Here is a 24,890-nt window from a genome sequence, read left to right on the forward strand (position 1 = left end):
CTTGTATTTATTGATGATGTGACTGCTGACAAAAGCAGCAGGATGAATTCTGCAGTGTTTCGGGCAATATTATCTGCTCACATTCAGCCAAATGCTGCAGAACTCATTGGACGGCGCTTCACAGTACAGATGGACAATGACCCAAAGCATTCTGCAAAAGCAACCAAAGAGTTTTTGAAGGGACAGAAGTGGAATGTTATGCAATGGCCAAGTCAGTCAACTGACCTGAATCCCATTGAGCATGAATTTCACTTGCTGAAGACAAAACTGAAGGGAAAATGCCCCAAGAACAAGCAGGAACTGAAGACAGTTGCAGTAGAGGCCTGGCAGAGCATCACCAGGGATGAAACCCAGCGTCTGGTGATGTCTATGCGTTCCAGACTTCAGGCTGTGATTGACTGCAATGGATTTGCAACCAAGTATTAAAAAGGGAAAGTTTGATGTATGATTATTATTCTATGCCATTACTTTTGGTCCCTTAACAAGTGGGAGGCACATATGCAAACTGTTGTAATTCCTACACCGTTCACCTGAGTTGGATGTACATACCCTCAAATTAAAGCTGACAGTCTGCAGTTAACACACATTGTGTTTGTTTCATTCCAAATCCATTGTGGTGGTGTATAGAGCCAAAGATGTTAGGATTGTGTCGATGTCCCAATATTTCTGGACCTGACTGTAGGATTTCAATTCAGACAAGGTGGGGGGGGGAAGGGGGAGACAGGTTGGTTGGTAGATGTTTCCTCCACCCCTCCCAGACACCCCCCCCCTCATATCTCTTCATTTCCTTCCTAATCCCTTTAACATTTCCCTGAGGGGGAATGCAGGAAGGAAGGAAGGAAACATGCAGGAAGGAAATGAAGAGATAGGGGTAGCATAGCACTGAATATTTTGAAGCCCAGTAACATTGTTCTGCTCAAGCAGAAATAGTTACGTGACCAAGGAGTTACCATGTGAGCTTATGACTACCCATAACATTAATCTAAATTCAACTGTAAGTATTTCCATATATTCTGAACAGTCAATATTATCCTTCTCCAATTTGCTGTCCTTCAGATTATAGCAATGCCAGTGCTGGCTGGAGGAGGATAGGAGTTGTAGCCCAACAGATTAGGAGTACAGTAGGCTGCACACATTTGATAATGACAGAACTCCAGAAAGCAACTTTCACATTCAAGCAAGGCAATGGGCATGGAAACTTTATATTTCCACTCTGATGGCCAGTCTTTTCTGTAACAATTCTGCACAGAAAGCAGGCAGCCTATTTTGCAGACGTAGAACTGCACTGAACCTACAAACACCATGTTGGATGTGGACCAAGGAGAGAAATTCACTTGGGAAAGTTGTTGCAGCTGCTTTTTGATCAGGCAGGCCCAGGATATGCCACCATAGCTATCTAAAGCCTTTCCAATATTGACACATCCAACGACAGTGCCTATCGGATACAACTCTTATTTTCTCATTCCTAGCACAATTGAGGGGTTCTGGGAACTCTACTGCAGTAGCTCTAGAAAGCTCTAGAAAAGTTGCTGATCAGGATGATAAGGGAAAGTCCACCTGGGTTTGTCAGTTTTGTGGTTTTGGTTTTCAGTTTTGGAGCATTTCCTTTTTGGAGCCAAATGACTCCTGCAATCTGGAAGCAATTTGAGTCTTCTGCCATTCATACTTTTTACTTATGGTGTAAGCCGAAAGATTAAGGAGACACAAACCTAATGCTTAAGTCAGAAGGAAAAAGAGCAGAAAGTTCATATTTTTATTAGTCATTCCATTTGACACATAAAATCCCACTAAGATCATCCTGACCCTAGCTTGGCTTTCTTTTGGTCATTCACAGAGAAAGAGACAACAGGAAGCAAAAACAAAAGCCACAGGGAAACATGCTTCTCGTAATGCTCTCATGTAGTTTTTCTTACCAGTTGGCACAAACTACACCAATTTAAGGAGGAACAAAAGCCCTTTTTCCTCAAAGGCAATGCTTTATAATCAGACTATTTTGTTTAAAAACTCAATGAGATTTTGAGCAGCTTTAACTTTGTGTTATACTAGTTGTGGGTGATGGGATTTGCATCTGGAGGGCAGGAGCCTGTGGAGACTGAGATATAGGATGGGGAGATTTCTTCACAGAATATTAGTGGCAGTGTCAAATTTGCACACCATTGATTAGCCATTATGTAATATGTCATATTAATGTTATTTCTGATAGATTGTCCCCATTGGCATAAATGTTATTTTGGACAATTTTTCTTCTTTTTGATTTTATTTCTGGCTTATTTTTGTAATTTTGAGTGTGTTTAGATCATGTCTGAATATTGTACTTATTCAATAAAATATAAAAGAGAGAAAGAATATTAGTGATTCCCCCCACTTCCTTTGACAGTTTATTTATCATTCACATTTCAATGGCTGCTGAATTGGTGACTTGAATGAGAAGGAGCAGGGGCACCAGGGGGATGCTCATAATAGTCCCTCTGTCCACAAAAGCAGCATTCAAAAGGGGAAAAATGTGTAGGTGTAATGAAAGTGCATTGTATGAATTAAGAACTTAATGCTTAAAATGGTTGTCTTATTGTTAACCTCAATAATCTTATGCCTCCCTTTTAAGCTACCATTTCCTCCTTCCTGGTACAAAGTCTCAAATTTCACAACTTGTTAATTATTGGATAAGGCTTGGTTTTAGAAAAGTTCATGCAACACAGCACCTATGCAAGAGAGCATATAAGGCTGGCTGAGTGGTCCTCAAAGAGTGTATTTGGTTACAGCCAATCATGACTCATTGCATATGAAGACCAGTGGGGCTGAGAATACAAAGAGAATGATAGTTCCATATGGAACTTGATGCTATGATTAAAATGTCCTTGCTTTTATTTCTAGCACCCACTGGTCTTCATCCTGACTTGATGTTACTAAGGATAACTCTGTCATTCAGACAGATTATCTTGGCCAATTCTCTTTAAATTATCATTCTAAGGCTGACCTTTCTGATTTCACCCAGTTTACCTTGCTTCTCCTTTTGTTTAATAAGGGCCACGGCAATGCAGAGCAGTCAACACCCTTAATGTTATATTCACCTGCTAGCAGCAATATCATTCAAGATTAAAAATGACAGAAAAGTGATAGAAAAAGAAAACCCTAAGAAATCAAATATTCAGCCATTTTTACATAAGGATACTAGGCTACTGAAGGAGAGAGAGAGAGAGAGAGAGAGAGAGAGAGAGAGAGAAAGAGCTGTACATTTAATCATAGTCCATCTGCACAGGAAGCCATGTTGGGGTGATGATTGAAGGCTACTTTCAAGTAGTCATTTCAATCCCACCAGCTCTTGATGAGGTCAGTGAGATTTTGAGAAAAGCACATTCAAAGGGACAAGGACGGAATATTTTTTGCATGATTTTGCATACATCATACCCAAATGCCCCTATTCAATACAGAATCTTGATTCCCTTGGGCTTGTACAAACAGAAGAGTCACTGTGGACAAGCTGTCTAGAGAAATAGAATTTATCAGTCTCTGCAGGGATTTTGCACCTTGCTAAATTCAGATGTTCAGGCATCATCAATGAGTTTCTCTCCATTTTCCTCCTCTTTTTTATTGCATTCTCTACTTCCACCACTTTCCTCTTCCTCCTCATCCTCTGCCCCATCTGTGAAGACATCCTTTTGGCCATAACTCAATGTAGTACGTGCTAGGTCCACTTCAATTGGGAAAACATCTGCATCCCTCAGCACAGCATAACAATCATCATAGTACTTGGAAAGTGTGGACACAAAACGCTGGAGCTGGAACACAATGTCTTGCACTGCAAGGGAGGGAAGTCAATGAATGAAGAGGAACAAAAATACACATTTTTGGAAATACACTCATGGAAAACTATTGCCTATTAATCCATACAGGACTGTATTATGAGAAATCCAGAATGCCTGAGTTCAGCCAGGCAATCTTAAAAAGTAATTTTAGATTAGAATAGAATCAAATAGGAGAGACCTCAGGTGAAGAAGTCATGACAGAAAAAAGCTTCAAGACTATATTATCTCATTCTTTTAATTTAGTCTTGTTAGGTATAATTAAATATAGGCTATATTATGGATGTTCTCCTCCCACGCATCCTTCAGTTCAAGCATTCTACCTTTTCACTCTTCAATTCTTTTTAAACTCTAAAGACTTACTCTACTTAAACTCTAAGAAGGATTCCCCTACTGACATCTCAAAGATGCCTTGCTAACCATTCACTAAGGTTTTCATAAAGCAGCCTTCATCTCACCCCCAGCCAACAGCCTAGGCTGCTAACTGCATATTTATCTGATCCAAGATCAAAGTGGTGTTTTCCATTTCTTCCCCACAAAAGTCTTACTTCATGCACAATATTTAGTATTTCAGTGGCAACCATGATGATGATGGAGCAGGGTCTGTAATCTGCCCAGACTCCTACTGACTGTATAATGCCTGAATGGTACTTCATAAAGTGAGACTGCTATAGGTATCTAAAAAAAAGTTCCCCAAATGACATGCAGCTCACACAGTACAGCAGAAACAAAAGTAGCAACCCCCTATTCTAACATCACCCCATATTATGGAAAGCTATTGGTGGATGTGTTTCCCAGTAGCAGGAAATCCACCAAACACTTTCCTTAATTTGTTTCACATTAAAACTGTAAGGATGACACCACTTGCTGACCGTGTTATTGAGACAGATTAGACCTCAGCTGTTGGGACAGAGCAAATTATTCCAGCATATTTTTGTGCCACATCAGACTGGAGGATAGCATGTTAAAGCAACTGTCTGGATAAATCCTAAGATACTCTGTAAAAGTTTTTAAACCCTCCACCCCCACACACACTGCATACAATCTTATTCTTTTAGCTTCATCTCAGAGAATATACTGCAGTACAAAAGCATTTTTCATCAGACACAGACTCTCCCCGGTATCCCTCTTTTCCCATACCCTCACGTGTTTCACAAAGATATCTGGATACCCACAGCCTATAGCCTAAGGTGTGTTTGTCTTCCTATGCAAGACAACATTCAAGTACTTTACAAATGGCTAAGCTGATAGTTTAGTCAAAAAAGTTCTCTTTTCATCCAGTACTCTTGTTTCTATGGAGCTTGATTCTTTTTCTTGATAGTTTTCATCTACAGATGTAGGTCACTCAACTTTTTTGGAGGTCATTTGGAAACAAGGCTTTGGATCTAAAGAAAAGGCAACTACACTTACCATGTTTCTGATCTAGCAGCTCCATCTTTTCCAGCACATCCTTCCTCATTTTGGCAAAACGTGAACGTGCCTCCTGGCGGCAGCGCAGGATTAAACGATATTCATAGTTCCCAGTTCCAACCCGGTAGAGAGGTTCTCCCATGGCCTACCAAAAATACTGTGTTACTATAGCAACCAATGGGGTAGATTGTGGAATATATATTTCAACTAAAGCTTCTTTCATGTATCCCAGCAAACTCTGAGCTCCTCACATGATGATACTGCATCTTTACTTGGCCAACAGCCAGACATTAAAGATAGCTTCTGAGGCAACTTTTGCTAAAGAAGGAGCAGATGCTTAGGACCCTGAGGGTAAGCAAACCAACACTTCAGACGATACTCATCACAAGGTCATCACATGGTAAATGAGGTCAAGGAACAAATCAGGATGACAGTCAGTTTTTCCATACCAAATTAATTGTGAATCTATTCCATAATTTTAGAAGCTTTAGTAAAAATCAGTATTGACAGAATATGTACAGCACTCCCTGGAGCTATTTGCTTGAAATGTTAATCTTGAATCTTAATCTTGAAACTTGAAACTTTAATCTTTGTAATTTGCATTAGCTATAATTTTGTTCAAATTCTTGTCATACACTTTTTCAAGAAAGAAGAAAAGTCCACTATGGGCTTGATCCTCAAAATTCCTCAAGAAAGCTTTTCTTTTGCTCAGACAAAAATAATGGCACACCAGATGCTCACCAAATGATTTGGCCTTTCCATCTATGCCTGAGAAAGGATGATGTGCTGGAGGATATAGTCATCATTAGGGGAAACAAAAAGCCACAAAATACATCTCTGTTTTGAGTCCACTAGGTATATTACCTACCCAGCTTCTACACAGTGGCAATCAAATGTTTGACCTCTTCAGTTGGACTCATTAATGCTTATACAATCTATGCTTGTGGGATGCAAATGAGTCAATCTCATGTTACTGCACTCAAAATTCCAGCCAGACCCAACACTTTTAGAAGGCATCAAGATGGGAAGGCTACCCTGCAGGGGGTGCCAGATGGAAATGATGGCTGACATCAAACAATTAATTACCAATCTCAATTTGAAATAAGTTATAATCTTAATTCTTAAGCACCTTTAAGAGTCAGGGAAAAGAGACATCAAGAAGGTTCATTTAGTAAGACTTGGCAACACAATGCAAGATCCAACACTGAACACTTTGATGAGAATGGACACAGGAGACTTCCCTGAATTGAAATCTTTGAAAACAGGCAACCATCTGAGTGTGTCTATAAACAAATCTGGGATCTCAGTGGAAATCTGACTGCATATGAGAACTTCTGTACTTACAATGCAGCTGTATTCTTCATCATCCATCTCTTTCACCTTAAGACAGTATGACTGAAAGGGAACAAACAGTGCACCGTGTTACCAGTTATAGAATGATAGCTAACCAGCCAGCTATAACAAAAACAAAAATAAAATGACTGTAGTCCATCCCATTAAATGCAGTAGTGTTATCCTGAATTGTTAGACATGTTATATACACATAAAATTAAAAAAGAAAGCAGAAAAGTTTGATGTTTGATCTGTTCAAATTCAGGCGAAGCATGGAGTAAAGAAAGACTGAAATTCTTTTGCAAGGAATATGTATTTTAAGCCCCGTGCTTTTCTAAAAGGAATAATTAAAACAAAAAGAACAGCTCACCAAATACTCAAACTTGACATCCAAATACTTCTTGATAGTTAGCCTGGTATCAGGAATTGCTTTGTTCAGGTAGGTGTTCAAGTCAGTCAACATCTGTAAGGAAATGCTGAGAGTGAAAAGTGAAGATAAAACAAAATAAAGCAGACAAGCTTTTGCACATGAGAAGGCTAGTAATCTCAAATTAACTAGTATATGATTTGTGGACATTTCTACCAGCTCTCAGAGTAGAGTCAAGCCATTTGATGCACAATAGATCAACCTTCTCATTATATGGACCTGATGATAGTCATATTTCTGAGCCAATCTGATAGACACTCTGAATACTAGTGCTGCTGTTGTTCCAGTCCAAAACAACACTATTTCTACCCTGCCATTTCCATATGCTGTCCTGTCACAACTCAAGGCAAGGCAGGCTAATGAACCTTATCTCAAGTTTGACATGTGAAAGTGTCTCGTCCTTAATTCTGACCTAGCTGGGAACGGACTGAGGAAGCCAATAAAGAAGTCATGTGGAAAGCCCCACAGATTAATAAGCAAAGAGTTGCAGATCACTGAACTAGTGTAGTCAGATGAAACCATCTCACATTCTTATGCCTTTTATCAAACCCTGTTTGCCCCTCCATTTTTGACCTCCCCAGAAACAGTAAACCTTTAGCATCTGCATCTAATTTTGTGTGAGTTAATAAGCAGAGAGAAAGAGGAGGGGGAATATATATAAGATAGCACAAAGAGCTAGAACACTATGCAAGACTACAAACACTGTTTGCTTTTGGCCGTCATCACTCTGTCACTACCACAATCTGCAGCCTACAACTATTTTTTCCCATGAGTCAACAGCCATTCAGAAGGAAAAGGTTCCCATCTATTACTTTGGGGGCTGACAGTGCTACACTGGAACTCTGTACCTCAGACACAGTGGTATAAAATTTGTCAACTCTCAAATGGATGTGTTAGCTACCTAGATTATCATACTAAAATGATAAACATAGTTCTTAACTAAGTATGTGTGTAAGAAACTCCATGTAATTTTTTATATAAAGAATTATTATTTTGAGCATAACAGACAAAACACATATTCTTACTGGTTTAATAGTTTTTAAAAGATGGATTCCAAATTTCTCAATACTGCGATGAGCATCAGCAAACTTCACAAATGCTTCACTGGCTGCTGGCTGAGGTTCTCGTACACCGATAACCGAAAAAACATCACCAAATGCTGGTCATCATCCAGCAAAAACATGCAATAGAAACTGGAGTCAAAATCACAGATGTATTTTCTGGTATATTATATTATTACTCAATAATTTTTCACCACTTCAGACAATGACTGATACCATGAGGATTATAGAACTTGAAAATGACATGTCAGGAGGACACCAGAATGCAAACAGTGGATTTAGACTTTATGCTGTCCCACTTTAAATCTCATTCTAGCCAGTAAGCCAGAAGATACTTCTCTAATAGTTTGCCCTAGATAATGGCTCACATATACCTGATACTAGCCGTGGGTGCAACCCCACAGACATTCTAGCCCAAATTTTGAGAACCAGTGGCCATATCTGGAATTTGGAAAGAATATTATGGCCATTCTCACAAATTTTTAAAATTAATTAATTTATTATTAAATTGATATGCTGCCCATCTCCCCCAAAGGGTGACTGCCATGATGGGTATGGCCAGTCATAAACCTGAGATTGCTCCCCACAATACTCTCTATTTCTTTAGTTTCCTTCTGTTTTTCTTCTAGGTAACTGAGTGTACTTCCAAAAGACCATTGCAGACTCTTATCATTTTTTTTTTTTTACACTTTCTATAAGTGCGTCTCAGACATGTGCAGGATGCAGAAGAATCTTGGAAATATAGATTATGTTTACTTGGCTTTTCATTTTGTACCATGCTAGCTTCCAATTTAATTTAATTTAATTTAATTTAATTTAATTTAATTTAATTTAATTTAATTACAATGAACAACAACAAAAAAAGGTGGAGCACACATTGGCATCTCCAATATCCCCTACAAGCTGCTACGTTATCTTTAAAGAGGATATGGCCATAATTGGAAATGTTCTATTTGTTTACCTCTGTGAGTCTGAGACAGTTCAAAGAAGGCTCTGAGAAGACACTTGGTATGTTCTGTCATCCCTAGGCAAAGGTGAAGGACAAGCATACTAGTAATTCAGTAAGTTCTTGTTTATGTAGGAGCTTCTGTTACTTTTCAGTCTACATTTTAACACTAAAACATATGTTTGGTAAAAGAAAACAAAGTCAAAATATGGCTGGGGACAAGTCAACATTGATACATTCCAAAAGTCTCATTCTGAGACTGTCTGCAGAAGTAACTGAGTGACAAAATTGTGCTGACCAAATGCAAATGTCATTCTTTGCTCTTCACTGGTCATGTTCTGTGCACAAATACACAAGTGACAGAGCTTCTGGGAATAGTTTGCTCCCCACAACTGAGGTATTCTTAGTAAACCAACCAAAAGCACCAACTCTTTGGATGCCCATCTGATGTAGGACAAGGAAATTTGCTTGTGGTTCTAGGGAAGGAATTCTATATACAGACCAAATAACTTGCCAGTGAGACTGAAAATAAATCATTCTGCAGATTTTACTGATGGTACACCATGTTATCAGTATCTTAAACAAACAATAGTGCTTCAAGATGCTTCTGTACAGTAAACAGGATAGAAGCAAGTGAATGGATAGTTCCACCAGTCACATATAATCCTGACCTCAGGGTCCACTTGTAGCTCCCAGATATTCTCTCCTTCTCTCTGCTACTGCTTGTTTCCTACTACTAGGAAACAGCTGAGAAACATTCACCCTAAAGTTCCTAAACTGTTATTGCACTAATCTGCAAGATAGCAGAAGGGAGAGACGATACAATCTCAATACATAGGAGGGGAGTTTTACTGTTTTTCAATTCTTGGGTGTTAACAGGGGTGGGGGAGACTTATACCATCTTCATAGCATCATCAGCCACTGTTGATACGATATAAAGCCTATCCTGATTATTGTTATTTTGGCACAATGATGGTTGAAATGTTCTTGAAGATGCTGTAAGTTGCTAGTGGGGAAATTAAGTCTGGGTGTTTGCATTAGAGCAGGGTTTCTCAACCTCAGCAACTTTAAGACGTATGGACTTCAACTCCCAGAATTCCTCACCCAGCTTGCTGGCTGGGGAATTCTGGGAGTTGAAGTCCACACATCTTAAAGTTGCTAAGGTTGAGAAAGCCTGCATTAGAGGATGTTTATATTAAAAAGCCAGTGGGTGGAAGAAGGCCTTGTAGATGTGAGAGGAAAGAGAGACAGTCCACATCTGCCCATCAAACATTCCAGATGCAAGTGGATCTAACTTGCCACTGCATGTATGCCATTAAGGGCTGAAAGCCTGCACATGTATACACAATGCACTTGTACAAATCAATTGATCTCCCAAGAAATCATCCTTGATATGAGCTGTGAGAAGGACAACATCTTTCCAGATTACAAAGAGAAAAAAGTATGATTACCTTTATATAGTTCTGCAGTCCTCTCCAGCTCTTCTAATCGCTTTACTAACCCATCTATAACAACAAAGATAAAGAGCAGGGGTTGATTACCACGGTGAATTATTTCAGGAACATAAAGTGTTATATCTGTTATTTCATGTCCTGCACTCTGGAATGATAGAGGACAGATCTTGACCTTCTTCTTTTTAGGTAGTTGCCATTGTATCTCCCTCAGTCTTCTCAAGGTTAAACAAGCCTAGCTTTTTCAATATCTTTTCATTGGCCTCAGTTTCTAATGCCCTGATTACCTTCATGTTGTGAATCTGTTTCAGTTTCTCTGAAAAGATTAGTGTCTGGAGCCAGACATAGTACTTGAGGTGGGATTTGACTGTAGCATAATAAAGTGGAACACTTATTTCCCATGATTTGGAATCTAATACTTCATTGATACAGCCTAAAAATGTTTTTACCTTTTTTGCAGCACCATCATATTGCTGACTCATATTAAATTTGCAATCAATTATTATGCCAAGATCTTTTACCAAGCCAGATATTCCTGTGCATTTGATATCTGATTCCTAAGTGAAGAATTTTGCATTTATCTCCTTTAAATTTCATTGTGTTATTTTTCAGTACATTTCTCTAGACAACCAACTTCGTTTTGAATTTTGTTTGCTCAGATATTATCACATCCAATTTTCCATAAATCTGATAAGTATTCTCTCCACCTCTTCATCCAGGTTCTTTAAAACCATACTGAAGAATAGAGGATATCCTCCACTTGAAAACCTCTTTTCAGTGTGATGAGGAACCACTGATGAGCACTCTGAGTATGATTTCCAAGCCAGCTGTGTATGCACTTAATTGTTGTGACAGCCAGCCTAAACTTAACTAGCCTATTAAACAGAATGTTATAGGATACTTTATGGAATTGTATCAAAAATATTGTATCAAAATATATTACATTTACAATATTGCATGATTTATTAAGGATGTCTTCTGACATAAACTGAGATATGGTTATTCCAAGAAAACCTAATTCTTGACAAATCCATTCTGATTTCTGCAAATTACATTGCTTTCAAAGTGTTTTTGAACCATCATCTTTATGATCTCCTCTAGAATATTCCAGGTATCAATGCAAGTTTGTAGTTCTCTGGGTTTCCTCACCCTCTCCTTTTTAAGGACAGGGAGATTTGCTTTCTTTTAGTGAATTGGGTCTTCATCTCTTCTCCAGGATTTCTCAAAGAGAATGCATCAAGTTTCAGTGAGACAATCAACTATTTCTACAGTGCCCTAGAATGCAATTTACCTGGTCCCATAGATTTAATCTCAAAGTAAAAAGGTATTTCTTGACTATCTCAATATCCAGATTCTTTCCCAGATCCCTTTCTATGGGTTGGATGACATAATGGGACTGGTAAAAAGCTTAAGCCCTATGTTGCCCAGGGATGTCATTTCTCCTGGCAGAGCCATGGTTTTATTCACTTGACACAGATATATGGAGAGGGTGGAAAGTCTGAGAGAGGTAACAGAGTTCATCATGAGACCCACAGATAAGCCTGGCAAACCAGCTTATATTTCTGAGCTGCAGTATAAGGAATGGCTACTGCCCCTGTCTTACAACTGGGGGGCTAGGACTGAGATATACTAGTCTGCCTGAGGAACACCCTAAAGAGGCGAGGCTTTGGTATTTAACAATTATACTACAGTGGCTCTCAACTCCACAGTTATGAGCCAAGTATAGACATCTCCAACTGGACAAGATTCAGGTTCAGGAGAATGTACACTTTGTACTTATGTGAGAATGCTTAATCCTTGATGATCCTTAGCTCAGCTAGCACAATGGCCAAACTGCTTCTTGTGTATTACTTACCATTGCAGAGGATAGCTCGGCTCAGCCCTAGGGCATCTGCTGTCCCTGAGCTCATGTTCTCTACCAGGCGGTGCTTCACTTTCTTTAGCACTGCATTCCAAGAAAGAGATATACAATCCATAAACAGCATTTTCCAACACACAGCGCAATGCCTGCATTTCACAAAATCAGGCTAATAAAAAAAAATCTTAAAGAGAGTCAAAGTCTTTCATACCAATGTCTAAGGTTTTCCCCTGCTTTGGATCTGCCTGGAGTTTGTTGTAATGAATTGTCACCTCTCCCTAGGAGACCAAAATCAAATATTATTAGTTTGTAATCAAGAGAAAGGGACTACTATTTGCAAAAAGCAGAAATCGACACTTTACATTCCAGCAATCCTTGAAGCCTCTCACCTTCACCACCTGTATCATTTTGGCTACTTCTACTTTGGTTTTTCCTTTGACTGACTTCCCATTCACACCTGTGATTTCATCACCAGCTGCCAACGTTCCATCAAGAGCTGCAGGAGTATTATCAAATACCTGAGGAGGAATACATGATGATGATGAAAGGAAGGAAAAAAAGCCAGAGAAAGTACCAGAGTATCCACGCACAATTGCTAATTTTCTTGCCACATTTGTTATTTATAAGAAGCCTTAATTCTCAGAAATATCATTGATAGCAACTTCATGATAACCTTGCTGCATATATGTACCATGTATGCAGAAGCTATGGAAAAGCTAATATTTTCTTGGTTGAAAAATGCCATTCTAGAGGAGATTTACTTGATATCCATTCCTCTATAATAAAAGCTGCTAGCTGACCTGAAGTGTTTTTAAGTCCAGAGATTTCAAACCAGTTAAATCACTGTTGTCCAAACTTGACCACTGTTGTCCAAACTTGACCATGCTGGCTGCGGAATTCTAGGAGTTGAAGTCCACTCATCTTAAAGTGGCCAAGTTTGGACAACACTGAGTTAAATGTTTTTCACTTTCCACAGTTCACTAACTATTTGGGATGCTTCCCATATCACACTTCATTAGGCATGGAAAGAAATTTTACTGCCACTTGTTCATAGTGTAACCTTTCGAAATCAGAATACAATCATAACTATGTCTGAATTCTCCCCCTACCCCCCATGTTTAACATCCATGGCAGGATTTCTTTTAAATTTTGAGATGACATATATAAGATTCAGTAAATTAAAAGTATCCTTCTTTTCCAGGCCATGAACTTAGCTTTTTAAGAAAAAGTGAAATGAACTAGACCAGATCAGAAAATACATGCAGTTCAGTTGCTTAGTCACATGCGATACATAGATTGACAGCCCATTAAAAAATAAACTATTTATTATGCCATAAGCCTTCATGTACTGTAGTCCACTTTTCTTTGTTACTGTTACTATTGTTGTTGCTATTGCTATAGACTACAAAGGCTGGATCTTCAGAAAATGTTCTCATAATCAAAACTCTGCTCTCGGGATGTTGCCACTGACTTGCACCAATTCCCTCTACCCCAAAGCCACTAAACAACTATTTTGGGAGATTGGAGGACCCTCTGGCACAATAAACGAGGTGGCAGCGATTGATAGCTTCTGCTGGATTGCAACCATTCATGGAATACACACTTCAGGCAGAACTTAATATTGCTGTGGGGGTTTTTTGCAACAGTGTTACTGTCTGAGTTCCAGTGTGTTTGACTGAGCACAGTGCAAACCTGTAAGGTTAAACCATACCATCATGCAATTTTTATTATTATTTTCTTCCTGAAAATATGTTTCTCTTCCGTAACACTAACCTGGACAATATACAGGCAGGGACAATATTGGGCTCCTCCACCTATACTGATCCCAATCAGATTCTGAGAGTCTTTCTTCAAGGTCACTGTTCCAGGTACTGTAGGAATCCCCCTAAAACAAACAGAGATAAAAACGCAAACATGAAACACCTGCCAATTGCAGTGAACCGCTCCTGCTTTCACCACCAAAGAGATATAGATATGAGAAACCAAGACTATGTCAGATGTTCATTTCCTAAATATCAAGGTTCAGACTAAAAAGACAAATGCAACAGAATGAAATACATATAAACTATATCTTTGTTTATCGTGATTAAAACATGCACATTATTTGCGGTAGCATAGCAGGTATCAAAACACCTTGCATGAATAAACCGTGGTCTCTTGATGGTATTTTTAGCCTCAAATTACCAGCCTTAATATAGCACTTCCAGATTTGCCAGCTGTAAATTTACAAAGTTCAACTTCTTTCATTCCATTGTCTTCCAAGTTTTAGCACAAATCACTGCTTCACTTTACGATTTTACTTCTAGGGCTTACACTCTTTTTAAAAATAAAAACTGATTGTTTTTCTTATGGGCAATAAAATTTGGCACTTTCAGACATGCATCACAACCTACTCCTGTAATTTTGGCAGTACAGTATATATCTATATCCTTAATGCAATTTATTATTTTTTCACCAAGTCCTCTTCAAATCTGTTGGATTCTGAATTCACAATCTATGTAATAAGACTGCCAGGAGAATATAAATTCAATCAAGCAAAAGCTGAAAAAGAGCAATCACAGAATAATAATAGAAATTAATGGGGACTGTATCTGTAATTGCCTAGTTTACATGTTTCTTTTCAGCCACTTAACCCAGGAAATACTGAAGCTGCCAGAATGGATTGCAAAAAAGTTGATTGGACAAATAAGGTCAACACTGAATTAGCACTAAATTGTTCTACACCCTGAAGTGGGAATTCTTTTATTATACTGGCAGTGAAAGTGAAATCACAGAAGAATGTTAATCATAGGTTATCATTTTAATATATCTATCCCTTCTCCAATTCAATTACTCATTCTGCTACTCTTGTAAAAGTAGAAATAAATAAGTAACACAACCTTATTAACTCCATCAGTGGCTGACAAAGAGATAAAGCAGCCAAATAACAAAGACACTGATTGCTTTGAAGACAGGATTGTAAATAAACAATGTAATAATCCCTCTTTCAGAAAACTAATTTCTGTACATGCATTAAAAGAAAGAAGAAAGCTATGGTAGGAGTGGAGCTTGATGTACGTGTTTAAACTTCTGAACTGTGGCCGCAAATTCCACTTTACTCACTTAAAAGAGGCATCTGAAGTAACAAAAGTTGTTTATTTGCATTTGCTTACTTCAGCTAAGTGTTCCATTTGTTAGGCGGAATAGCTTCTCTACCATTCTTGACATGCTGTCCTAACATCACGTTTGTCCCACATACAGTCGTGTGAAAAAGTAAGTACACCCCATTGAAATGTTTGACTTTTTCAACATATTTCAACATAGATATTTGATCTTCATTTCAACAATACTGATAAAGGAGATATAACAAATATCATGCACCATTCACATGTTGTAGTCCATTATGTAATTTAAATAAACATAAATACAAAATTTTCCATGTGGAAAAAGTAACTACACCCCTAGATTTATCACTACCTCCAAGATGTAATATTGATATGTCCACATATATTAAAAAGGAAAAACATGACATGGGGTATATTTACTTCTTCACATGACTGTACCTGCTACTGTCAGATTATCTCAAGATTATGGTGTAGCTGCTTGAAGCTCCCTCTTACTTACTGAGCATATTTGTAATTACTTATTTAAACAAAAGTAAGATGTATAGATTTCTAATATTTCATGTATGTACTAAATCAGAACTGATAGCCCCCCCCAAAAAAATTGGCTCCATGGTTGAACACAGACAACACTGTTCACAAAGGCCCAGAAGTGATTCAGAAGCAACACAAACACTTTGTGTGCAGGCATCCTTAGTCAAAAATTCTACAAATGTTTTAGTTTAGGGTTTTTTTGCTTATTTTCTTGCTCATCATGCATTTCCTGATCTTGTCGATGTTCTACAGCCTTAACAGTGAAGGAAGCCACAGAACCCAACAGTTTTATCAAAATGATGAAAACAATCTCATACTGTTGTGACAACAGCTCCACCCCTTATAAACATGCATCATGACATTACATTTATGGACCTAAGGGGCAGAGCTTGGATTTGCTTTTCCCCGCCCTTCCCTACAGAGGCCCATGTTTAGCAGTTACTGAGACCAAGATGCATAAATTCAGTCCAAATAAGAACTGCCTTTCCTTTACCCAGCTCCCAATATGTGTACAGTGGTACCTCGGGATACGAACGCCTCTACTAACGAACTTTTCGGGTTACGACCAGCTCCGGCCGCAAAAATTTACCTCGATGTGTGAACTCCGCCTCGGGGTACGGTCATTTTTCCGCCCTGACATGTGGTCCGTGGCCATTTTTCCGCCCGACAGGTGGTCCGCGGCCGTTTTCCTGCCCCGCCGCGTGGTGCCCGGCCATTTTCCCACCCTGCCGTGCAGCGCCCGGCCGTTTTCTCACCCCGCTGCGCGGCGCCCGGCCGTTTTCCCGCCCTGCCGCGCAGCGCCCGGCCATTTTCCCGCCGCGCCGTGCAGCGCCCGGCCATTTTCCCGCCCCTGATGCGTGGTCCACGGACGCCAGAATGGATTAACGGTAATTACGTTGAACCTTATGGGAAAATTTGCTTCGGGGTGCAACCAAATTCGGAGGGCGGAACGGATTAACTGGATTTACATTGAACCCTATGGGGAAATTTGCGTCGGGTTACAACCAACTCGAGATACGCCCAGAGTCACGGAACGGATTAAGTTCGTATCCCGAGGTACCACTGTACTTGAGGTATACAGTCTTGCAAGATTTTGACTTGACTTTTATAAAATGCTCTTCCCCAATCCAAATCAGAGAAAAAGGTCGTGTAAATGAATAAAGATCCAGAACTAAGGCATTTTGACTCAGCCCTAAATCTACTAGTATTTGGGTGTGTTTTGTTATTTTTTTTATTCTTGTTCCTTCTTTTTTTTTCTCAGTCAAGAAATTATTGTTGTGTGCTTTCTACACAATTCTAATTCCAGTTTCATTTTTCCCCGAAAGCAAATATAAAGATATACATATGTAAACTCATACACATTATTAGCAGAAAACATAGCGAAAAAGGAAAAAAAAATAACTTACAGCTTGTCTTCCTCAATGTCATAGTCCAAGTCTGCAAACATTGTTCTAAATTATCAGTGGCTTTGTGAAGATTCTGATTTCTCCAGACTACCTAAAAAGAAGAAAAAGGCCATCAATAGAGAGCATCAATCACCTCTTTTCATACGCTTACCAAAATCTTTATCTTTTCTAACTTCTATCTGCTGAACAGTAAGAAAAACTGTCTGCCTTCTCAGGTTATTATCATTAAACAATCTATGAAAGCTTATAATAAAATATGAAACATCTCACAAAACAATGTAAAGTTCCTAACTCTGAAACATTTACAGCTAAAAGAGTATAAATTATAACAAATGTTTGTAATAAATTAATTCATGGTGATTCAATTATTTGAAAATAGAAACAATGTGGCATGCATTAAGCATTAGGAATAATTTGTATTAGTCTCTCATTTTTATACATAGAGGTCTATACTCATGTAATTGAATGCATGGATATTGTGGACATGTTCATTGTTCAAGTGTGGACAAGTCAATGTACTTTTTGTATCTATAGTATATCAAATATTTTTCATGAATAAAGCATCAGACTAAAAATTCTAAATCAGATTCACTGTTCTATCTAACTTTGTACTGTCTGTTCTGGCTGGCAGCAGTTCCCAATGTTCAGCAGTCCTGATTTCCCAATCCTGCTTCTTGAACCTTTCAACTGGACACACTTCAAGTGGAGATGTCAAAGCTTAAGCCTGTTTTTTAGCTATCAGTATCATTTGTGCTAGCCACCCAACACATAACTCATGGGTAATAGCTGTAGCAATAGGTATTAGGTAACTGCATTCTCAAAAATGAATGCGATTTGTAATGAGGGAAATCTGCCACGAAAGTTCAAGTGTTTGCTTTGACAACTGTTATCTCTTATCTTCCTATTTGCCATCTCTTGGAGGTGTCATTATGACCTGTAACTCAAAAAGTCTGCAAAATATTGGGGGGGGGTGTTGTTTTTTACAAAGATAAAGGCCTAAAACAAAAAGCTTGGTGTCAGTTGCTTTCAATATCCACTTGATAAGTAAATACAAACCGGTGATAAAGCTTCTGAGAGCTGCAAATGGTCACCTATTGCTTTCTGAAAAAAAAGACGATGACAAAACAGTCTGGTATAATATATATAATGTGGTGTAAAGGTTAAGGTGCTGGATTAGAGCTGCAGAGATCCTGGTTCAAGACCACCCTCAGCCACAGATGCTCACTGGATAACTTTGAGCCAGTTGCTCTATTTCAGCCTAACCCACTTCAGGGAGTTTTGTGGAGAAAAACTGGAAGAGGCAGTGCTATGTATCCTGTCCTGAGCTTCTGGATGAAAGGCAAAATATAAATCTTATAAATAATGGTTAGAATGTTGAGCTTTGAGGACTGAAAAAGTTGGACTTAGATAGCACTGGGCTGCAGAGTTGACTTGGGCTTAAAATCGCTTGCAGACAGCCATTTTCACAGGGTGGTTGTTGCAAGACACTGATGGATGAATGAAAGGAACCCAGTCTTCTCTCTCTCCCCCCACCCCCACCCCCCAATTCATCAAAGCAGCAACGAAATATGCAACTCAGCAAGCTGGTCACATTTTCCCCATTCCCTCCAATCTTAGGAAAAGGAGTCACCTGTCCCTGAGGTAGGACTCTGGACCAGCAACGCTACCTGTTTTCAGTGGCAGGGCTGGGGAGAGGCCGGACCCCAACACACACACACACACACACACACCGTCCACGAATGTCAAGATTTACCGACGAAGCCGGGCGAAGAGATTACTGGGATGCGCTGCTCCCAGTAGGGACCTCCCCTTCCCTACAAAATCATCCCACCCTCCCTGGCCCCCTCCCAGAGGAAGAAGGACAACCCCTCCCCAGAGAAGCGGAGCCATTCAGCCACTGCCCCACCGGAAGCCTCTGCCTCGAGCTCCGCACCCACCTGCCCGTTTTCCCTTCCCGTCAGGACAGCGGGATCCGGAGGGTCTCCCACGTCACCGCCAGAGCTGCCCGGACACCTCCGTCCCCGCAGCGTGCATAGACCCGCCTCCTCCCACTCCGGGAGGCTTCGGGCTAGGGAAGGTACAAAAGGAGAATCACCTTAATAACGTCTCGCGATATTAAGCCTGGACGGCGCGATCTAGTGTTAGAAGAGAAGTGAGCCGCCTCGATACAGTAGTAAGATGCTCTCTTGACGTCACAAAGGCGGGGAGGGGGAGTGCGGGAGGAGGCCCCGTTTCGTTTAGTTAAGGTGGGCAGGTGGCGAGCGGGGCGCAGCGTTTTCAGCAAAACGGCAGAAAGTCGTAGAAGTACTTTCAGAGCCGGCAGACTTGTCGTAGCAGAAGCTTTCACGGGTCGGGGTCTGTTTCAGAGGTATAAATTGGCAAGTTGCTTAAACACTTAAAGCAGTGACCCGTTGGCGCGTGGGGTTAGAGATCCCATTATTTCCAGCCAAAGGAAGATGGGAGCATGCTGGCTGGGGAATGCTGGGAGTTGAAGTCCACATGTCTTAAAGTTGCCAAGTTTGAGAAACGCTGGTCTAACACATTTGAAGACACCAGGTTGGAAAAAGCGTTAGCTGGAAGAGGATAGAAGGAATGAAATGCAAGAACAATAACAGATGAGCTATGCTAACACTGGGAAGCTAATTACCATCTGTAATAAAAGGCAAATGCATTATTTTCTCTGTTCAAGCTCACCACATTTAAGGCAGTTAAAAGCAAAGAGAATGCGAGGGCTAGCCATATGACCCCACTCTTTATCTCTTCTCATCCTCACTTGGTTTAATACCCTGGCTAAGAGGCTCAAAGTTTGTTCATTAGGTTTAGTTCTAAATTAATAGAAGCAGAAACATGGTTTAGTTCTAAATTAATAGAAGCAGAAACATACTTTGGATTTAGGATTCTTTTTAAAAATGGACCAGTCTAAATACTTCATGTGTACTAGCAAATGACAAGATTTAACTATGTAGCACTGCTGGAATTTATGTACTGACAATATAATAAAACAAGTATACAGTGCTCTCCTTCAAGCGTGAGCTCTAGCTTGACAGACAAAACATTTTATAGATTTTTAGATTTTTACCTCTGCAAAAGAGTTCAAGTCTTAAAAGGAGGATTTGATTTAGCAAATCAAGAAAGAATCTTATTGCATCATGTGCCATTTTTTTTCCAGCTGCTGTTAAATGTCTGAAGAACCAAGAGTCTTCTGACCTGACTTTTGACATGAAGAAGAGAGACATTCTTTTATTTAAAAATGTGCCTGTGTGGGACATGACTTGGTTAACAATTGCTTCTCTTTCCCTTGCTGCTCTAGGTTTTAAGTGCACAGTTAAATGACATGAATGGGCATGCTGATCAAAGCATCTGAAGTGAAGCCACCCATGTTGAATGGGCAGCATGTCATGCGTAGGAAAGAGTTTGATGTTCATATCTGTGAAACAAGCAATAGATTCTTCCAAATAATTGAATTATGGTGAGGGACCTATTATAAACAACAGTACTGTGAGAGAAAAACCGCCATACATTAGAACTATATCTCCTTTGTATGCAGAGTTCCAAATTCAAGCCTTGATATCTTCTAGCTAAAAAAATCCAGTGGCAGGTGATGGAGAAGACCCCACCTGAAATCTGGGAGATGCCTTGGAGCTTCTGCAAATCAGAGTAGACTAAATGGATTAACCATTTCATCTGGAATGAAGTGTCATTAGGTACTTTGACTGGCTAGTTGGACATGTTTGCTACAGGAAATACTATGTCTGATGACTAGATAGGAAGACTGCATGCAGAGGATCAAAAGTTCCAGCTGAGCAACTCTCCAACTAAAAAGATCATGTGGCGGGGGATTGGGAAGGCCCCTTGCCTGAAGCCCTGAAGAACTGTAGAATGCCGTACTCAACATGGTGAATAAAATCTGCAGGAAACAGTTTACCATGTTTCCATCCCTGTTATTCTGGGAAACTCTTAAAAGACAAATTTGGCTGTTCCCTCAGATACTGTCTTCACAACAGTATCCCTCCTAAACACTGTATCTTCACATTGGGATGCAGTGTTATCGATCAGAATAAAGTTTCTCAACTTACTTCCCTCCAGAAATGTTGGGTTTAAACTCTAATAATCTCCAGCAAAGGCTAATGAGATTGGGAATTATTGGAGCTGAAACCCAATCCAGCTGGAGGGTCTTTAACTGGGAAAATGTGTATGGATAGGAAGCAGATCCTCTTGACTGTGCTTCCTTCTGCCAGCTGAGGGATTTTGTTTTTCCTAAACCCTGTCCCCAAAATAAGAGTGTCTGAGAGTGGAGATGGTAAGCTTTTCTTCATTGGACATTTTTAAGCAGAGACTGGATGCCTAACTCTCAGATAACGCTGCTGTTGCATTGTATATTAAACAGCGGATTGGAGTAGATTACCTTCAGAGTGTGAAAGCCTGTTGTGTCATGCTGAAGAGGAAGATTAGTTGTGGAGATTTCACAGGAAAGTTTGTCTTCAGATGGTGATCTTCTCAAGATACCAAGCTCTAAGATGTCAAAATAAAGTTTGAAATGCACAGTGTTAAATAACATCTGTAAAGTTTTAAAGGAATCTTCTAAATTACAGGGTAGATCGTTAAAAAAAACCTGCCTTTCCAGTAAAGCAATTTAAATATTTTTTCAGACACTGTTTATGGATATGAAGGATTTAATGAAGAATCAGAGTTCTCCAACCTACAAAAGCAAGTCTCTTCATTTCAGCAGAAAAGGTCTATGAATATGAAGCAGATCTGTACCACCCAGTGAGATGAGCCATGTGTACATTAGTATGTAGATAAAGTTGTATCATGCATGATGCTTTCCTCACACATCCTGTGTTCTCCTGGAATTACTCTGTACTCTTTTATAGGAAGTGTACATAAAAATAATAATAAAAATATCCTGAAAACCTTATTAGTGAATGTTGTTATTAGGCCAGCTCAAGTTAGTAAAATAGTGTACATAGCTTTATTATGCTCCTGAACTCTTCATCAGATAAATGGTAAGCAGAGTAAAGGTATGTGTAAGGAGAATAGCAGTAGGTCAACATTTAACTGCATTCTTAAAATATGGAAATAGGTTGCAGTCATTCAAATTCAGTTCAGGCAGGTGTCAAAATGACTTAGTTGTGCTTGTCCCAAGGACACTGAATGAAGAAGCAAAGATGCTTGATGGATTTAGATTGGCCTATGAAAATGAGATGGAAAGAACAGCACTGAGAATACATAGCTGCAAATTGTGGGTCTTGATTTGGAGAGAAGAATGTCGTAGAATTAGTAGATACACGCGCAGTTGCTTCTCTATAACATCCAAACCCACCTCCATAAAACAAGACCATCTGTAAGAGGGAAACCCATCCTGCAGGCCACCCTTAAGCTCTTAGGCATGGGCCCTAGAACTTTTTCAAAAGTTGCAGCTGATTTTTTTTTCCAAAAACCAAATAGTTTATCCATTTTCAAACAGACATACATAAAACACAATAAAATAAAAGCAATTTACCATGCACAAAAACAAAAGGAAAAAAGAACTTTATACATCAAGAAAATATATAAAAACAAGCAAACAAAACCCCTAATTGCAATAATATCCCAAGTTCACCTGATTTTGTAAATCTTTTTTTAAAAAAAGGAAACCACCAAGCTTTCAATGTTGAGCAAGCCTGTTCAAAAAATTTTCCCAAAGGGAGAGAGAACATGACATTTTTGGATTAACCAAATATATAATTTTGTCAAAAACTGCTAAATCACATATCTGTGAAATCCAGGATTTTATATCTGGAAATATAGTATTTTTCCATCCAAGGATTATCCTTTCTGCTATTGTTAGAGCACCAAAAACCCATCTTTAGTCAGAACATGCTGAACCCCAAATAGTATTTAATTCAGTACAATATACACATCTTTAAAATAAAAGTTTTCTCCATAATTATGTGTTATGGAGAAATGTATTATGTAACATTACTCCAAAAAGGGTGTAAAGCAGAATGTGAACATGCAGCCATTCAGTTGCAGCTGAATTTTAATTTTCGTAATAGCATAAGAGAAAATGCTTTGGTATGTACAGTGTATAGGTAGTCCTCATTTACTAACCACAACTGGGACCAGCAACTCTGTCACTAAGCAATGCGGTCATAAAGTGGAAAATCATGTGACCATGCCTGACCTAAAGCAGCAGATCATCAGTTCCAGTTGCGGTTGTTAAATGAATCACCGCAGGTTGTTAAGCATGACATCATGACTTCAAATGACTTGTGACTTCCTGCCGACTTCCCCACTGAACTTTGCTTGTCAGGAGCTGGCTGTGAAGATCACAAATGGCAATCATGTGACCTCGGGATGCCGTGACCATTATAAATGTGTGCCAGTTGCTAAACTCCTGAACTGTGATCATGTGATCGTGGGGACGCTGCTATGGCCACAACTTCAAGGACCAGTCCTTGTCTCGTTATTCAGTGCCATTGTAACTTCGAACAGTTGCTGAATGAGTTGTTGGTAAGCAAGCACTAGTTGTAATATATTAAACATATATTTAATGTAATGTTTGCCATGGGCCCATCAACTTTTTGGAGCTCAGCCCCCATTATGCAAGTTAAAGAACTAAGTTGGATCTCAACTTGAAAACATCTGCACATCCCTGAATGTCTAAGTAAATGGTAAAAAAAAGCACAAGAGCACCATCATGTGGTTAAGTGTCAAGATTGCTTTTCATTCATCTGATTACAAGGAGGAAAATATAAAATGTAAATCATAGTCATGCATAATTATTTTAATGTAGTAATTAATAGGATTATTGGTATGATTTTTTTTCTATTTATCACTTTAATAAAGGTCAGAAAAGCAGGCATTGGGCTGTTCAGCCTGTAACAGGTTCTACTGATGAGATTCAAATGGCATCTCTACAGTAGATTAATTCCTATCTAATTTAGTCCTTATCAAGGAGGAAGTAAACCCTGCAGGTACTTCTGGTAACTTTTCAATTAAAAATTAAACTCCATATGTATTGTGAATCTTTTGACAGGTCATATCTGACATATTTTCAGTAGCAATACCTTGACTGGGCTTGGACGTTAGGCAGGGTCAGGCCGAGTTAGCAGTTGGATGGGACATAATCAGGAAATACCAGAATTAGGGGCTGAATTGGGAGGTTGAAAATCATACTGGAAGAAGATAATGGCAAACCACTGTATTACTATGAACATGAAAATTGTGTGGATATATCCATGAAGTCACTAGGGGTCAAGCTTGACTCAAGGGCATTCTCTTTTTTAATGTGAAAAGGCTTTTGTAAGAGTAACTGAAATTATGCATTGATAAATGCTGACCACTATCAGTACAATTTATGCAAGTTATTAAGAATTACAGTATAGATCTAATAGATCAGCATAGGCAGTTCATACTAGTCTCAACGCTTGAGGCTCATTCGTATAATTGGCATCCTCAGAAAAAAACTCAAATGTGTGAAACGGAGGTATCTGAATCAGCATATGATGAAAAACCAGAGAAATGGTACACATGGTTGGTGCTAGAGATGTGAATATCCCTCTAAAGTGGGTATTTTGTT

General features: G+C 39.2%; 1 protein-coding gene across 3 annotated transcripts; it reads right to left on the reverse strand.

The window, feature by feature from the left end:
* Positions 1–1,700: 1,700 nt before the first annotated feature.
* PICK1 (protein interacting with PRKCA 1) lies at positions 1,701–19,526 on the reverse strand. 3 transcript variants are annotated; one of them, XM_025174830.2, is made up of 13 exons: positions 19,422–19,526; positions 17,327–17,417; positions 14,059–14,170; positions 12,675–12,803; positions 12,497–12,563; positions 12,283–12,372; positions 10,428–10,481; positions 8,992–9,054; positions 7,995–8,128; positions 6,913–7,005; positions 6,555–6,605; positions 5,211–5,355; positions 1,701–3,796 (listed from the first exon to the last, which is right to left on the reverse strand). In XM_025174830.2, exons 2-13 carry the CDS (start codon positions 17,365–17,367, stop codon positions 3,543–3,545), a joined length of 1,233 nt encoding a protein of 410 aa, XP_025030598.1. In that variant the 5' UTR covers positions 17,368–17,417; positions 19,422–19,526; the 3' UTR covers positions 1,701–3,542. The 3 variants fall into 3 exon arrangements, with proteins under 3 accessions (XP_025030598.1, XP_087997169.1, XP_007440952.1); XM_088141043.1 differs by lacking the exon at positions 19,422–19,526 and adding an exon at positions 19,264–19,393 and having other exon boundaries at positions 17,327–17,413; XM_007440890.4 differs by lacking the exon at positions 19,422–19,526 and adding an exon at positions 19,264–19,403 and having other exon boundaries at positions 1,703–3,796.
* Positions 19,527–24,890: the final 5,364 nt, after the last annotated feature.

This window comes from Python bivittatus, unplaced genomic scaffold (genome assembly GCF_059951505.1).
Source record: "Python bivittatus isolate LINGU-HERP-01145 unplaced genomic scaffold, Pbiv_v1 ctg000330_np1212, whole genome shotgun sequence".
NCBI classification, from domain to species: domain Eukaryota; kingdom Metazoa; phylum Chordata; class Lepidosauria; order Squamata; family Pythonidae; genus Python; species Python bivittatus.